At 35.6% G+C, this 23,006-nt stretch overlaps 1 protein-coding gene across 2 annotated transcripts in view; it reads left to right on the top strand.

Moving 5' to 3' along the window:
- The window catches only part of STS (steroid sulfatase), a 107,239-nt gene that overhangs the window by 26,035 nt on the left and 58,198 nt on the right, over positions 1-23,006 (top strand). For both annotated transcript variants that reach the window (XM_066176787.1, XM_066176788.1), the window contains exons 4-7: positions 204-325; positions 3,209-3,331; positions 8,976-9,399; positions 17,782-17,918. In XM_066176787.1, the coding sequence (XP_066032884.1) occupies positions 204-325; positions 3,209-3,331; positions 8,976-9,399; positions 17,782-17,918 (806 nt within the window). The remainder of the gene's footprint in view (positions 1-203; positions 326-3,208; positions 3,332-8,975; positions 9,400-17,781; positions 17,919-23,006) is intronic.

A 23,006-nucleotide genomic window follows, 5' to 3' on the forward strand; every position in this document is an offset into this window, starting at 1 on the left:
TTCTGTTCAGTATTGACGCATAATGTAAAAATGTTTGACGTGATATTAGGAATTGCAGCCCAGCACGCTTTTGATAATTTACATACAGAAAAATTTAAATGGATTTTCCTGATAGTTCTTGCCTCAGATGCTTTGTGCCCACCATGCCTATATCCAAATAATCATCTTTGTGTACTTTTTTTCACATGCTTGTGTTTTTCCAGAACCCCTAATATTGACAGGCTAGCAGAGGAAGGAGTGACACTTACTCAGCATATAGCAGCATCCCCACTTTGTACTCCAAGCAGGGCAGCTTTTCTCACAGGGAGATATCCTATAAGATCAGGTAAAATCCAATCACTTTATTTATATATAAATATAATATTTTGTTTACAATAAACTGTTTACAGGGTTTTTGTCTGAACTTTCTTGATTTGTTTACCATTACCAGGTTAAGTTATGGTAAATGATCAGTCCTTTCAGTGACTGATCAAGCTCAACAGAGTTGGTTCACATTTGAAGTATTTCATATGTATGGAGAAATTTCACATTTCAGAAGACTTGACAGAAAGATTAAGTTTTTTTAGTGAATAATTTTGTTTTAATTTTGTTTTGTTTTGTTTTGTTTTGTTTTGTTAAATACTGACAAAGCAATCTGAATGTGGTTATTCAATGCCAACCATGTCCTGGACTGCATCAGGCCCAGCATCGCCAGCCAGGCAACGGAGAGGATTGTCCTGGACTACTCTGTGCTAGGGTGGCCTCACCTCAAGTGCTGTGTGCACCAAACCTGACAGAGTTCAAGAAGTGTTTGGACAATACTCTGGGGCGCATGGCATGACTCATGGGAGTGTCCTGTGCAGGACTGGATGTTGAATTCAATGATCCCTGTAGGTCGCTTCCAACTAAGCATATCTTATGATTCTCTGTGATTCTGTAAAATTCCTCCACTATTCAATGACCCCAGGCTCTTTGCCTGTCTACACAGTTGCATTCAGGCTGCTCCCACTGTGTTGGTGGGCAGCCCAAATATTGAACGGCACTGAGATGCATCTAGAAAGACTCAGTGGAAGAACCCAATGTAAATAATTCTTCTCAGACATTTCTATTTCTACTAAACCTTTTTATTTAGACAAATTGTTGGGTTTGTGTTTTGGTTTTCTTTTTTTCTTGCAGCGGGGAGGTAGGGGCAGGACAGTTCATTAAGGTACTCAAGTTGCCCTCAAAACTGGGAAGAAGTGAGCAAAAAATCTCTCATGTATTTGAAATGCTATTTTTGTTCCATATCTACCCATACACAATGTTAAGTGTCCTGTGAATACCTGCATTTAATTTCTCTTACTTTTAAAGTACCTGATCCAAAGCCTATTTGAGTCAATGAAGATCAAGTCTGTTTATTTAGTGTGCTGGGTCTGAGCCTCTCAGTGCTTAGCCATGCAACTTTAACATTCCCTTAACATCATTTTTAGCAAGGATCATTATACATTAATCAGATCACTTGTTCATTAGTGATAAAACATCCTGTCCTTGCTTCTGGGAATGAAGCAAAGCAAGACTCTGGAGCCTACTTGATATGTTCTTGCTCACTCAAATCAAGTAACAAGCTTCTGCAAAAGTGCCAGCTAATATAACTTGCTAAATTTTCCATTACATTCATCTGCAGAGGAAAATTTTATATACCTGTTACAGATATATTGCTATTAATATTTACTGTAGATAAAGTCACAGGTCACTTTCCATTATGTTCCTTGTTCTTATTTCTGAAAAATTAGCACTTGAACTAATTTTTTTCTTCACTGATCAGCTCTCAGACATACTTAATAATTTCCATGTAGGTACAAAAATTGAACTTTGTCTTACTTAAGTTAAAAAATTTCTAAATATGGATTGCTTCCAAATATGAATGAAGAACTAGTAAAGGCTTATTTTAGAAGACACTAGAATCATGATGTGGAAAAAATGTTAGAAATATAAAATTCCTGCTAAAAGAGCTGAAGAAAAATATTCCAAAATGCAGTATTAGATGAGACACAAGCTCAGAGAAAGGTAATGATGAAAAAAAAAAGAAATCATGCTTCTGCAGTTTCATTCTGATAACTTCAAAGAATTACACTGATTTCAGTTAGAAGAGCTCTAAGTATGTTAATATAAATGTAAATTTAAAAATATAGATAAATATATGACTAAAGCTATCAGAAGCATTGATCAGCAAAACTATATGGGGTGAAAAACTGAAGTCAGCATTTGAAGGGTAGGTTAAGCTCTCTTTAATAAACCAGTCTAACAAGTTTTTCTCGTGTAACCACAAGAGATACCTGAGGGAGGATTCTGGTTGTCTACATCAGTCATGTAACTTGGAGACTGTAATCATCCAGTTGCATAATTTAAACTTCCTGAAGATACATCTGCACAGATTTGCATATATATTCTCTGTTCTTACTGTCTATTTTCAGTGCCAGCTCTCATCTGGAATCCTAGTAATCTAATTTTCATGAACCTGAGCTCTCAAGTTCCTCATCCTCAGAGCAGTTTATAAGCTCATTTGTGTTTCTCAGACTCTTAGTATATAGGAACGACTGAGCCTTATTTAGATGTTGTCTTGTTAGCTGGTACCTGATGCTCCTTTAGTGCGCTCACTCTGCGTACATTGGATGATGTGTCCTCATGCCACTGGAACACCCCATCAAAGCTGACAGCTCGAGCCACTCTATTTACAGGATCAGATTCTCTCTTGCTCTTTCTGACCTCATGATATTTACGTGCCCAGCAATAAGACTGCCCTATTTCAATATGCCTTCTCTCGAAAAACCTTAAAGGCTTATAGAAAAACACATATGAGGACAGGGGAAAATTCTCAAAGTAGAACTTGGGAATGATCTCACTTAGTCCTCATCTTCCTTCCCTCCCTATGTACAAGAAAAATAAATTATGCAAGCTCAACTTCTTTAAATTTTGCTATACCTTAGAAAATCTACAGAAGGGGCTGCAGCACTTTATGTGATGTCTGGCCCCATGGTTATAAGCTCAGAATTTTTTTCTCCATGTCTCAGTTTCTGGTGTCAATACAGAAAAGACCTCGCTCAAATGGATGATCATATCTTGCAACAGTGTCTGATTGTAATATATCATTTATGTGATACCACCTAAGGCAAAAAAGGGCATGCAGAGTTAATGAATGGAAATTCTTTCTTTGTATTATCCTGGTTTCATTCATTTTTATTGTATTTAGGAATGGCTGCCTTCTCACGAGTTGGTGTCTTCTTATTTTCTGCCTCTTCTGGGGGACTTTCTTCTGAAGAAATAACTTTTTCCAAACTCCTGAAGCAGAAAGGTTATGCAACAGCTCTAATAGGTAAAGTTGCAGACATGTGCAGCACTGTTTTCTTTCATTTCAATTTGAAGAACATTAGCTTCCTGTATTGGCTTTTAAGGGCCTGCATTAAGCTTTTCTCCCTCACAGCATAATTAATTTATTTTTCTGGAACAAAACTGAGCACATTCCCATGCCTATGTTAAACATTAGTCAGGTAAGTATGTCTAATTCACTTGTGTTGTTATAGTCTCATTTTGCAAGGTACTGAAGAAACATGATGAACAAACTGAAAAGTAGTCAAGCTTTTGAGAAGTTTTCAGTATAAATAGGAGTTTGATTACGTCAGAGAGACATTGAGGGATTGATGACAGGATACAAGTCAGCACTGGGGTTGTTTTTATTTCACCATTGTACAAATTCCCATAAAGTAAATAATATTGTACCTGGGCTACCGTCTTAGTCGTCAGACAGAAATGGACATTTCTAGGAAAACTTTCATATTATTTGTTAGATATTTAATATAAAAAATGTTTTTCTCTCTTATTATAAAGACAGTTCAGACAAATGATCACAGCATAAATATCCAGTGATGGGCTAAAGGACTCAGACTAGATTAATATTAAATAGAATTGGAGTTAATATCATAAAAGTAATACATTAAAGATTTCTGAATTCTTTATCTTATTTTGGCCACTGGCTTATTCTACATTGCTTATATTTTAGAAGATTTTTGTGAAGTTCAACTTGTATTACATAATGTGTTTCTGTACGGGAATTGCCAGGAAATGGTTGTGCAGGGAGCATTATACTGGAATATTACTAAATTAATTTAGATGAAGGATGCACGCAATTTGTTTTTTAAATTAAACAGAAACTTGCAATTTTGAGAGTAATTTTTGTTTAAAAAACCAGGCTATTTAACAGGGCTAACATTTCATGCCACTATTCAAAAAATGTCTGTATTACGTAGGTAAACCAGTGTCAGTGTTCTAACTAAAAATCCTACTTAGCTATATCCCGGCCTTATAAAGCATAAAATACCATGATGTCCTGGAAGAATAAAAATAGAAAACCAGAAATTCTTATCAGAAGTTTATTTAGTGTAGGTGTATTGGAACTGTAGTACAAAAATCCATTCATAATTTGTCATGTTGCTTGTAGACTTAATTCCTATTTCTCCATATTCAATTAAAGACTGGGTTTTCTCTGTTTGTAGCAAGCACAGTAATACAACTCATTTTCTGGGGCTGACCCAGTTAATGTTCTTTTTTTAACTGCTTTTGCTGCTATGTGACAACTTGCCACTTAGATCTCCAGAAGTTATCTCCATGATGCTTAATGAACAATTCTTCCAAGTGGCCTGAATGATAGCAATGAGACCATAAAATGCAGTATTACCATATCCTTAGAGTATAATGAAGGTTTCCAAAAATCAAGAAATGCGTTAAAATTAGGAGTAAAGCATATGTAAATGACAGAAAGAAAAATTATGTAGGTTTGAAGGCTAGATAGGCAGTCTGATTCACCACCAGTCCATTTTCTGCTTTTGCTGGTATTCTTCCCACATAATATTGGTCTAGATTAGGGAGTCTTTCTTGGTTCAATCTAACTCAGCAGTTCCCAAACAATTAATTGTCAAATCATGCACCAGTGATGGATTGGCATAAGGGTAATTTGGAGCCTTTCTGTTCCTCAAGCCTGTAGTGTCATTTCTATTTTTTTTTCCCAATCTCCTCTCTCTAAGGACATTATTTTTCTTCCCTAGGTGTGTGTTTGTTTCTTTTTTTTAAATTTTTTTTCTCCTCTGAATATATGCTTCCTTTTGTTTGATATATCCCAAAATATATTTTAGCTACAAATCTTCTTTATGTATGCACTTCTCTATTGCATTGTTTTCCTGTGTGACATAAAGAAGAAGACAACCAATAGATCTGTCAGGAAAGCACACAATCAGATCTGCAACAAAACAGATGCATAAAATACATAGTATTTCACCAAGGGGAAGAAATGCTGATGTTTTGTTGGAAATACTTATTCATAATGCAAAAATTCTCCTTAAATTTGATAGATAGTATTTTAACTACTGCTATACTCAATTGCAGTTGAATAAAGGTTAATTTTTCCTCACTATTGCTCTCTAGTGTGTTGTCCAGCATCCAGAGAAGTTTAAAATCCACCTATGTATCTTATCTCCAAAGCTGCATACTAATTGATAACTGATACTTATTTGTTTCAGAATGAAGTATTGAAATGTTTGGGCACATCACAGTAGTAAGGTGTCCAATTCAAGATTGACTGAGTCTATAGAGTGGAGTTAATACAACAGTTATTAATAAAACAGCTTAAAATCTTTACATGCTAATTCCATACACACATACACATTTATAATTTTTGCTCTGTACTTCAAAGAAATATATTTCCTTAAGAAAATAAAGTATTTCTGTTTGCATCTCACTCCACATCTTGTATCTTGCCAATTATCCGAAAAGCACAAAATCATTCCAAAATATATTTATTGTTATATAAAAATCAGTCTTCGTATTGCTCTCTTTTCCACTATCTGATGGAAAAATACAGGGGAAACATGGGTTTCTGTACTGTCCTCAGGATTCTGCGTTCTGAGAAATGGAGTTTCAAGTGAAATTTCTTGGCTGAATCAGACTTGCCTCTCACTTCCCCTTGCCTTTCATTGAATTACTTTCACTCTGCAGAAATCTTAATTGTGTCTGACGGAGAAGGAAAAAAGCCTAAGTCTCAAATTATTATGGTACTCGTAATTTACAATTAACAGCATAAATTTCACTCAAAAGCTTGGTAGAATCTGCTGAAATGCTTATGATGCTTGTGTGAAGTGTCCATTCTATGAAGGATCACTTAGCAAAGAGATGAGAGCATTTTACATTGCTCTCAGATTCAGAAGGGCTCCAGAATCTAAAGCACATTACATAATCTGTTCAAGCACTAGCCGAAGGCAGAGGTTATTGTCACAAGGAGTGAAACAAAACATGTATTGTGGACTCAGTCATCACTTGCTTTTCAGAGTAGTGCAGGATCTATCAAAACCTTCTACCTCCCTAGCCATTTGAGAATGGCAATTGTGTCATTCTGTCACAGATGCTGATATAATTTGAACTGGGGCTTCTGTTGCTTTTCCTGATAACCTGATCTCTGCTTTGTTTGGCTTAAGTTGCTTCTCAACAAATCTTTTTCTGAGGCCCAAGTTCTTGACATTGAACAATTTGTTGTGCTTGCTAAAGTCCTTTCGATAAAAGTAGGACCTATATTTCCCCCTGTCTTAATTTGTTATTGCAAGGTTTTTCTATCCTGGCTTATAGTTGAGATCCAGTTAAAAAAAACACTACATATCATTATAAGTGACCTTGAAAGTATACTTAATTTGTTTGAATTTCTCTTTCATATTTTCTTACTGAATTATAGGTGCTTTGGGAATAACATATAATAGCGGAAAAAATTAAAATTAAAGCCTGAAGATTATTTATGTACATGACTATAAGCTTCTACCTTCAAATTACTTACCCAACTTGATGACAGTTGTTTCATGCTCACTTTGTTATACATCTGGCTTTATGATTATTCCATTAAGACACTCATCCAAACCTAAGAGAAAAATTGAAGCATTTCTTTCCTAAAATCTGCATCTTTGCGTTCTGGGAATGAAAATCATAGTTCCAGCCTTACCTAGTCCTTTATAGCATCATTATAACTTCTGAAATTTCAGTACAATGGTGTGTACTGATTGTTTTTAATTGACCACAATAATTTTCACTGGACCATTAGAACCATTCTGTTCACAAAAAGCAGAATACAACCTCAGGTGAGAGGCCATCTGACAGGGAAAAGATCTGATGGAATGAGAAGGGTGTAGAGGCCTTCATTTCACTGGTGCGTAAGCAGACCTGAAAATGTTTTATACCTGCTTTGATGATATACAGAAGTTATTTTTAACCTAAGACCATCAAGAGACATTTGAGGACAACTGGACTCAACCTAGCACTCAGATTCAAGGTTTCTGCTTTTTCTCCACCTTTACTAACAGGTGAATTAGCAATAACCTATGAATAGCATTTACCTATGAATTTAGGCATATGACATTCTCATCCTATACCTCAGTTCTGTTATTTGTGGAAGAGAAATACGAACAGCCAGATCAATTTGTTAAATTTTTAAAAAGCAGAACTGATCCCCATGTTCACCCTCTTTGGTACTACAGTACCTGCATTTGTCACAGGCGAAGGAAAAAATGCAGGATGAATATGCTGTTCTGGAGACCCAGGAGATGTTCAGGACTGTTTGCATCAGGACCCTCTTACAGATGTGTAAAAGCTGGGATGGTTTGGAAAAGGGGAAAATTCTGTACATGCTTTTTTTCTCTGTTTTTGCATTTTCATGTTTTCATTTTCATGGCATTTACTGCCATGTGTATTCTGAAGTCCTGAAACAAATATCTCAAATTTCTTTGGGCTAAGTTATGGGAATGAGGACTTACTGGGTTTGCAGATTTGCCTGTTTATCTCTTTTACGATCACAACCTGTGAATTATGCTGGTCATGTTTATGTGTTTGAGTCAGAAAAATAAATAAAATTTGGCCCAGCAGTATATAATGTCATCTTTTTGTTAAGGCCAGCATTATTTTTTAAAATATTCAGCACATTTCTGGCTGAGAGCAAAGAGCATGGCTCTATCCATAATCTATCTCAATAAGCTTAACTGAATTTGAATCTTTTTTACAATTATTCATTTTGATTCAAATAACAGCTACCAATTAGATCTGTTGCACTAAGCAGTGCATAAGCATATGGTAAGAGGTTGTACCTGAGTCATAGAAAGAATTATCTAGATACTTACCATAATCAACATGAATATAGATTATATTAGTATAATGCAAATCAGGCTCACTGGTTTCTTGTGTCAGACAGTGTCCAACATTATTGCAGAATTAGAATGATTTTGTAGTGGGACAAAATGCTGGGAGAGATAGTATTTGACAGCAATTTACTTGTTATTGTTGGTTTTTATTTATGCATATGAAATATATAAATTCAAAATAATTGGCCTCAATATATATGTGTGCATTTTGAGGGATATTGGCAATTTCAGAGATTTTACAATAATTTAAAAAATAAATGCTTTAATAATTTCCCTATTCTTGATTTATTTTTTATTTATTCCTGGGTTTTTTTCTTCTTCTTTTGTCTTTTTTTTTCTTAACTAGTCAAATTATTTGCCAGAAAAATTTCAGAAAATGTATTTTGTAATTCCATATTAGTTATTCCTCTTCAATCAGTAGCTGCTACAAAACAGTAGCATTACAGTTGTCATTTTCTTATGACAACTACACTTGCTTAATTTGCAGAGATAACTGTCTGTTAGGGCTCCGTTGCTCTTCAGTGACCTGCTAGCCCACTCAGAATTTAATGTTCTTCAGCAGCAGCCATGCCATGCTATTTCAAACTGAGATGAAGAGGCAGACATAAAGAAAAAAAAATCTTTGATGAAGGCACAAAGGAATTTTAAATAGAAAATAGGGATCCACACAATAAATGCTGGGAGCAGGGGGATATCAGTCAGATAGTGACGGTTTCATGTTTGAAATAATGCACATTAAAAATAAGTTTGATGAATTTAACTACAAAAATACTCCCTGTCCTTCTCTCTTTGTAGGAAAGTGGCATCTTGGGATGAACTGTGAAAGCAGTAATGACTTCTGTCACCACCCCCTCAGTCATGGATTTGATTACTTTTATGGCCTTCCCGTGACCAATTTTAGAGACTGCAAACCTGGCCAAGGCAGTGTATTTTTAAAAGGAGTTCAGAAAGGCCTTGTCATCCCAATCCAAATTGCCGGAATTGCCCTTGTGTCTTTGGCAGTAGTGCAGTACATTGGCCTTCTCAAAGTACCCTTCCAAGCATTGGTTTACTTCTTGTTAATAATCACAGTTTTACTTGTGGTTTTGATTTTTTTCTTCTATCATTTTCGACACCTAAACTGCTTTTTAATGAGGAATCATCAGATTATCCAGCAGCCACTGTCCTATGAGAGCCTTACTCAGAGGCTGACAAAAGAAGCCATGCAGTTTATTGGAAGGTAGGTTTCTAACTGTGTTGTAATTTAATGTTGGCATTTCATAATGGCTTCTAAAAATTAGAAAAAGAAAGAGAGCTGGTGGGCACAAAGAATATGTCATTATTTATATATGATCATAATTTTTTTCCTTTCCACCTATGTATCCTAGTGATAAAAATGACTTGGTCATAAAAGATGACTGAAGTTAATCTTTTTGGTAGGAACGACTGTTTGGTTTCCTCCTATCAGGTATGTAATTAATTTCTCTATAAAAAGGGAAATGTTTACATTTGCAAGATTAATTTTTTTTTTTAACTTCAAAGTTCTTTAGGACTTTAATTCTTAAGAATTTCATGTAACTTGAAATATGAAAAATCTTTTGTGGTGTGACTTAATTCTGTGAAATCACAATGCTGAGTCATAATCCATTACTTTTCTGGAATGGGGAAATGTTCTTCATCATTGAGGTAATGCGTCATATGGCTTTTTTAAAAATATACTGGCATTTTTGATGACTCCACTTTTAAGACAGCAATTTTGAAAGGATTTTATTTTCAGAAATTAGGATGCTAGTTTCTGCATCTGGGGCAGAATAACCCCAGGCACCAGCACAGGCTGGGAGTGACCTGCTGGAAAGCAGCTGTGTGGAGAAGAACCTGGGGATGCTGGTGGGCAAACATCTGTCTATGAGCCAGCAGTGTCCCTTGGTAGCCAAGAAGGCCAATGTGATCCAGGGGTGCATTAGGAGGAGCTTTTCCAGCAGGTCAAGGGAGGTGATCCTGCCCCTCTGCTCAGCCCTGGTGAGGCACATCTGGAGTGCTGTGTGCAGTTCTGAACTCCCAAGGACAAGAGAGAAATTGAGTTCCTGGAGCTAGTCCAGTGGAGGGCAATTAAGGGACAGGAGCCTTTTATGAGGAAAGGCTGAGGTAGGTGGGCTTGTTCAGTCTCAAGAAGAGACGACTGAGAGAGAATCTCATCACTGTACATAAGTATTTGCAGGGAGAGTGTCAAGGATGGAGCCAGGCTCTGCTCGATAATGCCAAGCAATAAGACAAGAGGCAATGGACAGAAACTGATGCACAGGAATATGAGGAAGAACTTCTTTACTGTGCAGGTGACAGTGCCCTGGAACAGTTGCCCAGAGAGGTTTTGGAGTCTCCCTCACTGGAGATAGTTAAAAACTCCCTGGATATAATCCTGTGCCATGTGCTCTGGGATGACCCTCTTGAACAGGGAGGTTGGACCAGATGATCTCACTGTTGTCCCTTCCAACTTTACCCATTCTGTATTCTGTGATTCTGTGAAACAAACGGGTGTTTTGAAAACAATGTTTTTAATAGCCATCACATTGGGCCACCTAAACCTGGATTTACAAAACCATCCCAGGTCATGGTTCCTTCTTGCTATGTCAGTTGCTTTGCCCTAATTGTCACCAAATGGCTCTTAATAGGATTCAGTAAAAAAAGTATACATTTTTATACTCTAAAATAGAAATCAATATATTTGGAAAAAAAATATTTAATCAATTTAATTTCTGGGAAAAAAAGTGTATGTATTTTTTCTACCACTTTTGACACAAGTTGCAGCATTTTTAAAAATACTAAGTAAAAGTAAAATCATATTCTAAGATATAGAATTACTATTATCCTGAATTTCTATTCTACAGCCCTGAATTACTATTCTCTAAAGTATGTAGAATTAGTTTCTGTGAATATATGCATATGGTGTCATTGCTGTATAAAAACATATACCAAGAATCTGTAGTTAAATTTTCTAAACTTAATGACTCCACAAAGCAGCTGCTTCTTGCTGTTAACAAGAAAAAATGTTTATGTAAAATCTCGATCTCATATTGCAATTTTTTATCATTTCTATCCTTATGAATATCTGATGTGATCGTTTCTACACATTTTACTGAAAAAATGTTTTTATAACACATTTCCTTAAATGCCTAAGCCTTCCCAAGAATAAACATTCTTATAAGTATTTATAAATTAACTAAACCATCTTTGTGTCCTCTTGGAAATGGGAATAGATATAAAGATTCTTTCTCAGATATATTGTAACTAATTTAACAGTGAAGTACTTCATTATTACAAACACACAAACACATTTGAAAATTACTGAGAGATTACTTGCTTAGTGACCAAGCATTTGGTGATTTCAAAAGACTCTCAAGTACATAAACTATATGTTGGTATATTCTTCCATTATTTACTAGTATATAAAATGCCTTTAGTGATACTGTTTTGGGTATCTATGAATGTTTCACTGATTTCAGTGCCAAGAAAATAAGACGTTTGCCTCAAAATAGGTGAGTTCAATATGGAAATCCATGGTAGAAAACTAGCAACTCTTTAACTGTATTAATATGTGTAATGCACACATGTTACTATGTAGATTAGTGTTGTTGGTTTGACCCCAGTGTTTAGACCTGGCAAAATAATGTATCATCTAAGTCAGCATAGCTTTTTTGACCCAGCTGGAGGTAAGTGGCTTTACATCATTTAGACACTTGGCCCCAAATGTCAGTTTGCAGACAACAGTGATATTAAATTGAAGTCAAGGTTAATAGCACATATTCATAATTTACAACAAACTTTGTTACAGGAGTGCTGCAATTACAGTGAGAATTATAACCCAGACTCTTCATAGTCAATGTTATATTAGAGAATATCCAAACATGTTAAAGTATGAGAAGCAATTAGGGCATTTGAGCAATATTAACTGTGCCCTTTAATGATTCCACATGCGAAGTATATGACCATAAACCTTACTGCTGGAGATATGAGTAATTAGATTAATATTCACTGAACTGATCTGCCCCATGTATTAGTGTGAGCAGCAAAATCAATATTTGCTTTGACACTAGTTCTGACATGATAGAGTTCATTCCTATCAACTCCAGAGCACCAGTAGACCATTGCTTTTATGAATAATCTACTGGCTTTTGCCATTTGTAGGTGAATGGCCACTAAGAGGCAACCAGGTTGCAGAAGTGAAGGACCAGAAGGTTTTTGGAAGTCATGGTGCTTGACAGCATTCTTGTCATCCCAGTTCTTTCAGCCCTTTAGCCACGGGTTTGAACACTGAATTTGTCACAGTCTCCTTTTCTTTAGCTGTTATATTAAGTACCAAACTCAGTTATGTACACTGTTAATCCTTGTGCACAATTATACCAGAGTGCAAACAATCCTGAAGTTAAAGAATGGAAGCTTTCACCTTACCGGGTTCTGAATACACATTTCATCATCAAACTAAAAATCATCAGATATCATATATCTTTTAGTTGGTTAAAGATCTTTACAATACATTTATGATTAAGCTCCAATCTTCAACAGCACTGTTATTTCCTGCAGTGTTTTTTATGCTATATTTATATACAGTGTATATGAAGATATATTAATTTTCCTGTGTTTTATCTATGTAAGTTTATTATACCTATTGCCTATATTGCTCTATAAATTCTTGAGAATTCAAGTGATGGACATTCTCTTTTCTAGCTGTTTCTCAGTCATTTTCAGTTTTGTGACTTCTTACGAGGTATAAAGATCAAATTCTTCAGAAGGAATAAGCAAAGAAGGAGAAGTGGTGGGGTAGACCTTCATGTTAAGGACTGTTTTGATTATCCAGAGCTTAATAATGGTAGTGATAAGTTTGAGTGTTTATGGGTAAGAATCAGGGGATAGGCCAACCAGGTAGACACCATGGTGGGAGTATGTTATGGACCACCCAGACAGAATGAAGAGGAAGAAAAAATATTCTATTAGCAGCTGGGAGAAGTCTCACAATTCCTGCCTTTGTTCATGAAGGGGACTTCAGCTTACCAGAGCTGGAAATGCAGTGCAATGGACAGGAAACTGTGTGAGTGGTTCTTTGAGTGCATGGGAGACAACTTCCTGACATAGGTGATGAATTAGCCAACCTGGGGAGGGGCCATGCCAGACCTGTTGTCTGTGAACAGAGAAAGACTGTGGTGCTGTGGTGGCTGGAGGCTGTTTGGACACAGAGATCATAAAATGATAGAGTTTTTGATTCCTAGCAAAATAAGGAGAGGGGTCTTCAGAACTACTACCTCACAGTGCTGGATGCCTGTGATTCTATATAATCATTTGAATTTGTATTTTTAAGGTCTTATAATGTCTTCATAGTGTATAGGTATGTGCTGTTGTACTTACTTTGGTCTGGTTTTTGGAGAGGTGGTATTGTATTTTATCTTCCTTAGTCCAGTGCATGCATGTTACAAGTTTTGTTTGTTCCTTGAAAGACAGAAAGAGAGCAAATAAAAAATTGAATGCCCAAAAATGGCACTGGAGAAGAATGTATGTTATTACAAGTGTTAGATCTCGTGTGAAAACAGATAGTAGTTTAGTTGCTCACCCTAATTGTAAGTGGGCAGGTCAGCTCTGTTTATGTTAATTCTAATTTCTTTTTCCTGAGAGGAGGCGTGTTTACATGTTGTAAACCTATCAGAATGCTCTCTTGGTGTTGCAATATATTTGAAATTCAAGTGGATGCTAATTATTTCATGTTAAATTCAATGTGGTTGTCGCTCATAAATCTTCAGCATGCCCTTCAATGACCAACTGCACAGAAAATCCAATTTTGCAAAATACCAGAGTCCAGTTTCTAGCGTGTCAGAAATTAACAACACAAAAATACCATGCTGTGATATAGAATACCTCTCTGAGAAATTTCTATACCTGATCACAAGTAATAATAATGTTTCTTAAAAGTCTAATGAAATCTAGTTTCTGGAAAACAGTATTTAAATACAAGCATGATTATATTTAAAAGCTGTGGTGAAGGTGAATTTGAAGAACTTTATTGCCTAGTTTTACCAGTCATAGATTGCGTAATTTTAAAAATTTTAGTATAACAGTTAACAAATTTTAAATTTTCCCTTTATCTATTCTATTTTAGTCCTTGAAACACTTCTGCAACACCTATTCCAATTTTTTGTTATTGTCTCTAGGAGACTGGTTTAGAGTTTTTCATATATTACTGGGTCTTAAGATCTAGCAGTTGTCATGTGTACTGAAGTTACAGTTTTCAAATCAAGTGTTTTTTGAATCCTACAAGAATATTCCTTATAGTTTACAGTAAAATAAAAATTATAGAGAAGAGTTTGTGTATCTCTGCATACATATAATGTATATGTGCATAGATATTAAAAATGTAGTAACTTAAAAGCTATAACAACTCTACTGGATCTTCATGCCTTTTCTTTCAGACTTCTGATTATGCCTTTTGAGCAAGAAGGTAACAGGAAGAAGGTGTGGGTTCAAATAGGGCTTCACTAAACCTTTAGATCATCTAAGAATGATTAGGGACCTCACTAGTGCTGCAGTGAATGGCAGACTGAAGGTTTGTGCTTGGGATTGACATGACTCTGGTGCAGGCCTTTACACTTGGCCTTGTTGAACTTCATTAAATTCTCATGGGCCAAACTCTTGAGCTTGTCCAGGGGCCTCTGGGTGGTGTTCCTTCCTTGTAATATGTCAACTGTGCCACTCAAGTGCACAGAAAAGCAAACAATTGCCCAAGGAGTTTTCAAAGCAGCCAAGCATTTAGAGCAGATTTGCAGGAAAAAAGTTGAAAGACTTGTGTTTGAAGCACAAAGTCAGATTAGTTTTAATTGCTCTCTCACCCACTTTAAACCTGTGTTTTACAGCTCAAGCCTGAGCTGAATCCTTGAGTAGTATAAAGACAGCTCACAATAAAAAAGAAGAACCTGGCACTTTGCAATGCAGAGGAGCCACCAGCAATTTGATGCTTTAAGATGTTTTCAAGCTCCATTAAAAACACCTTGAAGAATATCTTATGTCAGATGTATGTAATGTCTCTAAGTACTCGATAAATTAAAAAAACTGTGTGACTTGTGGGGATAAAAAATCTCAAATCTTTTGAAATGGAGATTCTCTGTGTTTGGGCTGCGTAAAAGACAGCGGGAACATATTTTTGAAAGGAGCTGTTTTTTGAAGTGGTTCAGGAGTTAAGCTGTTATTGTCACATTTCTCTCCTGCCTACTAGCTGGTATTGTCATTCCATTTTCAAGGTCAGAGTAAAGGTATTCAGTTATGATTCTCCTCAAAGTGTTTTGGTAGGAGATAAATAGCTGCCTCTGATCTTTTATAGGATATTAATTGGTGAGACACTTCTCCACCTGACAGCAAGCTGTCAATGAAAAGCTGTCAATTTTAGTAGGAAAAGAGGGAATGATGTAGAGCCCTTCCATATCAATCGTTGATTTGATGACTCTTCATTAAAGTTAGATCTTTCTGCGAGTTCAGCAAACAACAAACAAAACAAACTTGAATTATTATGTCTTGAAAATATCATTTGTAATGGAAGATTTTAGCAAAGCAAGTAGGCAGTAACGAGAATGCAGTGTCTCAATGGCATTAAAAAAAGGTAGTTTGCATGAAAACTAAATTTAGCCTGCAGTGTTAAAAGTACAAAATAATTTTTGTGGCGTTTTACCCTAGAATTTGTATATTAATCTCAATTCAGTGAACTGTGTTTAAGGAAAAAGTTAATAATCTCAGGAACTAAAAAATGCAAATTGTAAAACAAAAAATCATCTGCCTTGCAGTAAAGTTCTCTAGTGTTAATCAGTATTACATTTATGTATATATTAAATATGTAACTTTTAAGTATACATCTTTTTTTTAACTTCAATTATACTTCAATATTTTCAGACTTTTTAATTGGCTCAGGAGTCTCCTGTTATTTGTTTCTACAATGGTGTAAAGTTCTCACATCTATGACCTTTCAAATAGCAACAAATAACTTTGTGGAAAGTGCACCTTTTGTGAAAAACATTGTCCTTAATTTTTTAGATCAAGTACTTTATATTAATAAGGTAATACAGGACTGATGCACAAATGTTTGAAAGAGAATTAAATTTTTTTATCCATTTTCCACAAGAAGAATGTTGTATTTTTTCTGGGTTTCCTTAAAAAAAAAAAAAAAAAAAAAAAAAAAGATTGATTTTTTAATGAAGATAAAATCCCTATCAGAAACACATATATCAAGTGAGTAATATGGATAAAAATTTCCCATTTTGTGTTTATCTACTGGTGTATATTCCAGTAGAAAAAAAGCTTTAAACATGCAACTTGTGAAAAAACAGATCTAACCAAGAAGAGAGGAAAAATGGATCATAAATGTACTAGATTAAACTTAATTATTTTTCTTTAAGAGGAAAGTTTGAATATCAGCTTAATTTCTTCTACTAAAAGACTTTGTTTTCAAGTTCTAAATTTTAGGAATTTTTTTGTTAATTTTGAAGAAATGTTTTTATGAACATGCCTGTATTGGGCTTCCCCTCTTTAAAGGGTGTATGAACCAACTGCTTGAGGAAATACATGGTCTCCCTTTGACGTTTATGTGAATCACAGGTACTATCCACTGCAGCTTGGTGAGGGAAAATATGATAAATAAAACTAAAAATAGTCTGCAATTAGTGTGCTTTGAGATCCAGACAAGTTTTGTGGGTACTGTTTTTGTGGTTCAGCTGAGATTTACAATATGCATAATGTACTGCAAATGCTGTTAGAGCATATAGCAGTAAATTTGGCTAGTACGGCACAATTTTAAGTAAAGTAGCATAAATAATGCATAAGGAGAAGTACTTGTTTGAGCTGTGCTTTCACAGCCTGCTGGAATTGATCATAAATATCGTGTTGACAGATCACATGAACAGCAAAATTTACAGAGAGTCTATTTATTGCACTCTTTCTTTAGTATCTGTGTAGGAAATAGAAGACAATGGAGACTGTTCATTACTTTAAGAAGAAAAATTTTTATATTAGCATGTCTTTGAGGTTATCTAGAGTCACATGTATACACATACAGAGCTTTAAAAGAAAAGAGATTTGGTTATATATCTTAGTCCAGAATAAAGACTCAGCTCTTCATAACAGTTTAGTTGATCAGCTTCCACGTGACTTTGTGAGGAAGGAAATTCATATAAATATGTAGTGCTGAGGGTATGTTTTTGAACAGCAATTGTGTTCAGGTTTTTAAAAACATACTTGTAAAATGAGGAGAGGTGTTTGTATTCAGAAACTGCTAGATTCCTGCCTTTAAAGAAGTCCTTTTTCAATATATATAGCAAATAGTATTTAGATAGATTTTTTAATTTATTTTTGCTTTCAATTCAGTAAAAGAGTGGCATTTTTACTGAGTGTGTGATTATTCAGAATTGCCCTGTAATCAATTACAGAATTACAGTATTCCTTTTCACCTTTTTTTATTTGTTTTGGTGTTTGTTTTTTTGTTTGTTTGTGGGGGGATAGGGAGCCTTTTTTTTAACTCTATTGAAGAAATACTTATTTGCAGAAATCTTATCATAAAATTTACTGAAGGTTTGTGGTTTTGGTTTTTTTTGTTTTCCAGGAATACTGATACACCATTTCTTCTTGTCCTCTCTTATCTTCATGTCCATACTGCTTTATATGCTTCAGAAAATTTCAAAGGAAAGAGCAAGCATGGTTTATATGGTGATGCAGTGGAGGAAATGGACTGGAGTGTAGGTATGTTACATGTGCTTCTAACAGCAGTGGAAGAAATTCATGATGACTTGTGTTCATCTTCACCAAACTGAGACCAGCAATTTGTGTCTACAGTGTATCTGTTATACTTGTCCTTTATACTTAGGAGAAATAAAGAGTAATTTAGAAAGCACAGTAATCTGAGTTTTTGCCATATCTACTTTATTGCCAAATTTATTGTGTCCTGCAAAAGCCCATTCCCTTCTTTGACTGTGAAGGTGGTCTATATAGCATGGACTTAGCAGAGATATGGGCATCTAACTGTGGACTTTTGAGGGTGAGTAGTTAAATCCAACCGTCTGAACTTCTGAGTGCATCTGGTCTATTCAGATTATCCTTATAAAACAATATATTAATTTAAAAAGTGACCATATGATATCAGGATCAAAATATTTTCAAATGAAGTATATAATATGCACTGTTGGCAAAATTAATTTGCTAATTATTTCAGTGAGTTCTCTGAATTACTGAAATCACTAAGATGAGGTCCACTTCTGTTTATGAAAAATCGTCAAAAACAATTAGTTTGCCTTTCAGGGCCTTCCATTCTCTCTGAGGCTGGAGAGGAATTGGTCCTTAAATCTTTCAACAGGCTTCCTTGTATCTCTATATGTATTGAAGTGTTTCTCTTATTCCAGAGATAATCACTTGTGAAAACAAGTAATAGTTCAAACTTGTAAATAATCATGTGGTAGAATAGCAGTATTATAAGTGCTAAAGTTGACTTTGTAGTCCTCCTTCCTCTTTACCCCAAGTTGATTCTCTTCTCAGTACAAGTCAATGCAAGTTGGCATTCTTCAAGAAAGCTTTCTGACTAAGTAGCTATTAACAGATATTTAGCTTGGGTGCATACATAAATTATGCCAGCATGTGCAGTTAAACATGTATTCTATGCATATTTTGCATCAAGAAGTCTAGTTGCAGAAACACTGGGCAAAAGGCAGCAGAGCATACTTAGTGATTTATAATGTACTTATGGCAGTGTTTACAGGAATGGGGAAAACCATTGTAGGAAACTGTGATGTGCTTAGGAAGGGTTTTAAAAGTAGGAGATAACAGAACAATACTCTTGTAAATCAGGTTTTGTAAAGAGAGAGCAGGTTTTGTTTTATTCTAGTTCTATCAACCCTGAATATTTACCGTGTCTATCGGCGGCCACCAGCATTTGGTCAATTGAGCACTTGCATTAGATAAAAGAATGCAAGTGTTTTAATTTCTGTTTGCATCCACATTGTAGCAATCTACTGGGCATTAGCTGGTTTTACTGTCTGTGTTTGATTTCCTGTTTCTTTTTCTGTTGTGCAATGTTTAGCTTATTCCAACCTAATTAGTTATTTGCTGCTGCCATTACATTTTGCTGTTTTCTTGCTGCCCCAGAGAGTGTCTCTAGGGTTTAAACAGCAAGTTGGAAAGCTGGGTAGCTGACATACTGCTGTTTCAGGCTATTTAGTGATGCAGAGGTGGTAACAGATTGAAAACCACTGCTCTTTTTCAGAATGACCACAGGCTCTTAGGACGTGTTAAACCAATTGTAGGACAGAAGCATGCTATTTAAAAAACTTGGGATAAATCAGAGATACAAATTTAATGGTGATAATATTGGAAATCAGAAAAAAATTTAGAGATAAACAAGATTGCTCAGGTATTGTCCTTTCCTATTCATTACAGGAGCATCAGGTACACTAGAGCTGGCTTAATCAGGAAACAGATCCACAACTGTCATTTACTAGCATAAAAGTTACAATTTTTCTCAGTTGGGATCTGGTTACTCAGTTTTTCTTATGTCTTGTAAGATCTTGCTGATGAGAGATGGCATATTTGCTCAAGGATGTATAAAATGTGTTTAGTTCCTCTGCTACTTTATCCTCCATTATTAGCCTGATGAAAAAGAAAGCTATGGCTGTCATTTCCAAATGAATCTGGAGGATTAATATAGCTTTTCTTTTTTTCAGTTGAAGTGAGTACTTACTTCCATTAACCTTCACTGAAAAGTCCAGTGTTAATGCATCAGCTATGTCAGAGAAAGTAGATTGATTCACTGTACTGCTGATGTCAGTAACAAGTATGTTCTTGGAAATGCCTCTAAAGATGCTACAGTAGAGAAGTTTTAAAAACTTGTCTAGAAAAGATGAAAAAGTTAATACTGTGAGCTTTTCAGAAATGGAGGTTTTATTATTCACTTGACAGAAATTAGTATTTATGTATATAGTAATGTAACTTGCAAAAGCAATAAGAACAAAATAGCCCAGATATAACAGGATGCTGCAAGAATTTCTAAGTAAAGAGAGCATAGCATATGAAGAAAACATGAACATATTGAAAACTACATTATAGAACAACATCAGAAATCTTTAACCTTTGGTAGGAAAAATACACCAACTTAAACTGTTCTAAAATAAATTTACAGTGTTTTCTGCTGACTGAGACATGTTGTGGAAGACCCTTGTGGATGACTTAAAAAAAAGGAGTAGAAAAAGTAGAAGTTGCAAGTAGAAGTACTGCCAGGCAACAGTGATGAAAAAGATGCAAAGATTGAACAATGGAATGCAATGGAAACATTTTTCCCCATTTGAGAGATCAGACAGAGTCAGAAAGACTTTAGGTGCCATTTTCAAGAGAGAAAACAAAAGCTTTTCTTGTAAGATGGAAAAGTCCACTCAAGACTCAGAATTCTAAATACAAAACAGTTCCATTGTCATTTGTTTATTAAGAATCAATACCAAATTAGACAATTATTCAATTGTAAGGCAATCATCATACTGGGAGGTGAAAACCCCAAAAGACACATTAATAAAATACCTCTTCCAGTGTTCAATGTTTATGACTTGTTAAACCAATACTGAAGAATATGATCACAATCCACATCAAAAATTCAAAATACAAAGCCTCCTGATAAGCTTTGGGACTATATATGTCTATTGCTTTTTCATTCTGATATGTGTATAACAGAATTCAGTGCTGAAAGCATTCCGTTATAATGTCACTGCATGTGACATGCCTTAGAGAATTATTCTCTGGCTAATAACATTAATTTTCTTTCAATGTAGGCTAAGCACCTTATTAATACTATTAATTATAATTCATATGAGAGCAGATGAAATAATCTTACAGTCTAATAATGGAAAAAGAATGATGAATGAATCGATGAATGCACTATCATCCTTTTCTTCCTCCCTCTGTTCCTATCTTTCATTCCTTCTTTCCAGATTGAGTATAGGAAGAAAAATGGATATGTTCAGAAATTGTTTTTGATGTAAATTGCATTACACTAATTTAATCGAAAACAGATTGTTGCAAAGAGTTTTGGAGCCCCCTGTAGAACTCCAGGCAAGCCGTGTGAAGACACACTAATCCAACACCACTTTTGCAAATGGCTGGATAATATTCTGTTAGCAGTAGCAGGACTATATATCAGCTCTTCTTCCTTTGTAGGATAATCCCAACTGAAGGGCTTAGATGTAAAAAAAGGCTCAGAAATTGTAGTCTGGCACAGATCAGGTAACTAAAGTGGGGGCCTTGCCTGGTTGCCTTTATTGTATGAATGCCTTGAAAGCTGAAAAAACTTAACTGACTCTCTCCCATGATCTTTTGACCTGTCTTCGGATCAAGTTAATATTCCAAGAAAATATTACAGTCATCCAATGTGGGAAAGGGAAAGGAACCTCAAAGCATCTTACGTGTAAATTTTATTTGAAATATATTAAAAGGTTTTATAGAATTTTATAGGAAGAGTATAGCTCAGTATGTTCCCAGTACCAGAGGAATAGAGAGCTACTGAACGGTGTCCAGCAAAGCGTTATAAGAGAGGCTAGAGCATTTTTTAAGAAAAAAACCTTGGAGAGCTGTGACTAAAGCCCCATTCAGCCAGGGAAAGGGAGTATCCTATTGACCTATATAAATTCCTGAAGGAAGGGTGCAAAGAGAATGGGCCTAGGCTCTTCTTGTTTGTGCCCAGTGGAAAGAGGAAATGGGCACAAATTGAAACATGTGAGGTTTCCTCTGAACATCAAGGAAAACTTTTCTACTCTGGGGATGATCACACACTAGCACAGGTTGCCATAGAGGTGGTGGAGTCTGGAGATGGTCCAGGGCTCCAAGTGGCCCTGTTTAAACAGCAGGCTTGGGCAAGGTAGCTTCCAAAGGTCCCTTCTTATATCTGTCATTCTTTGATTCTGCGAGATGCTGTAGAAAACAAAACAAAACAAAAACAATCTGTTCACTAAAGTCAAATCATATTTGAAACAAAATCAAAAGTAACCTTTGAAAGTCAGTGTAGAAGAACAAAGGAACTCTAAAGCAAACAGAAGCTAAATACTGTCATGATACTCTCATTTTCTCCTTCTCTCTATTGTGATCTCACCTGGAGTAATGCATTCAGGTCCAGAGGAGAACCAGAGAAATGGTCAGAGGTCTGGAAACACTCTTCTCTGACTAAAGGCTGGAAGAGCTGAGGTTCTTTAGCTTGGGGAGCTGAGACTGTTTAGCCTGGGGAGGGAAAGGTTCCAGGGTTATTGCTGTCTTTCACTATATAAAGGGGGCCTATTAAAAAAAGTGGAGAGGGACTTGTTTCCAATGCCTGTCTTGATAAGACAAGGGGCAATGGTTTTAAACTGTAAGAGGGCAGGGCAGGCATTAGAAAATAATTTTTTGTGATGAGGGCAGTGAGACACTGGACCAGATTGCCTAGAGTGTAAGTGTCCCGTCACTGGCAGTGTTCAGGGTCAGGTTGTACCGGGCTCTGAGCAATGTGGCAGGAGATTGGACTAGATGATTTTTGAAGGTCCTTTCCAACACAAACCATTTTTTGATCCTCTATTAGTGATTGAAAATTTTGAGGATGCTAATGACATCTTTAGTAGATTTTCCTTACAAGGAAATAATAACCCAAAACATTTTTTAACTAAAAGCAACTATGTAATTAAACTTTAGATATCTGAAGAAATTGAACCTTACATGAGGGACATTTATGACTTGTTGAAGCATTTTGCAATACTCTGCAACACAACTCTCTGGGGTGACATGTAGCCTTTACTGAAATGCAGCAAGGCAGATATAAAGAGTACTTCACTG

The sequence above is a fragment of the Chamaea fasciata genome, unplaced genomic scaffold (assembly GCF_029207755.1).
Source record: "Chamaea fasciata isolate MVZ Bird 193981 ecotype frontalis unplaced genomic scaffold, bChaFas1.0.hap1 SCAF_2, whole genome shotgun sequence".
Taxonomy (NCBI): Eukaryota; Metazoa; Chordata; class Aves; order Passeriformes; family Sylviidae; genus Chamaea; species Chamaea fasciata.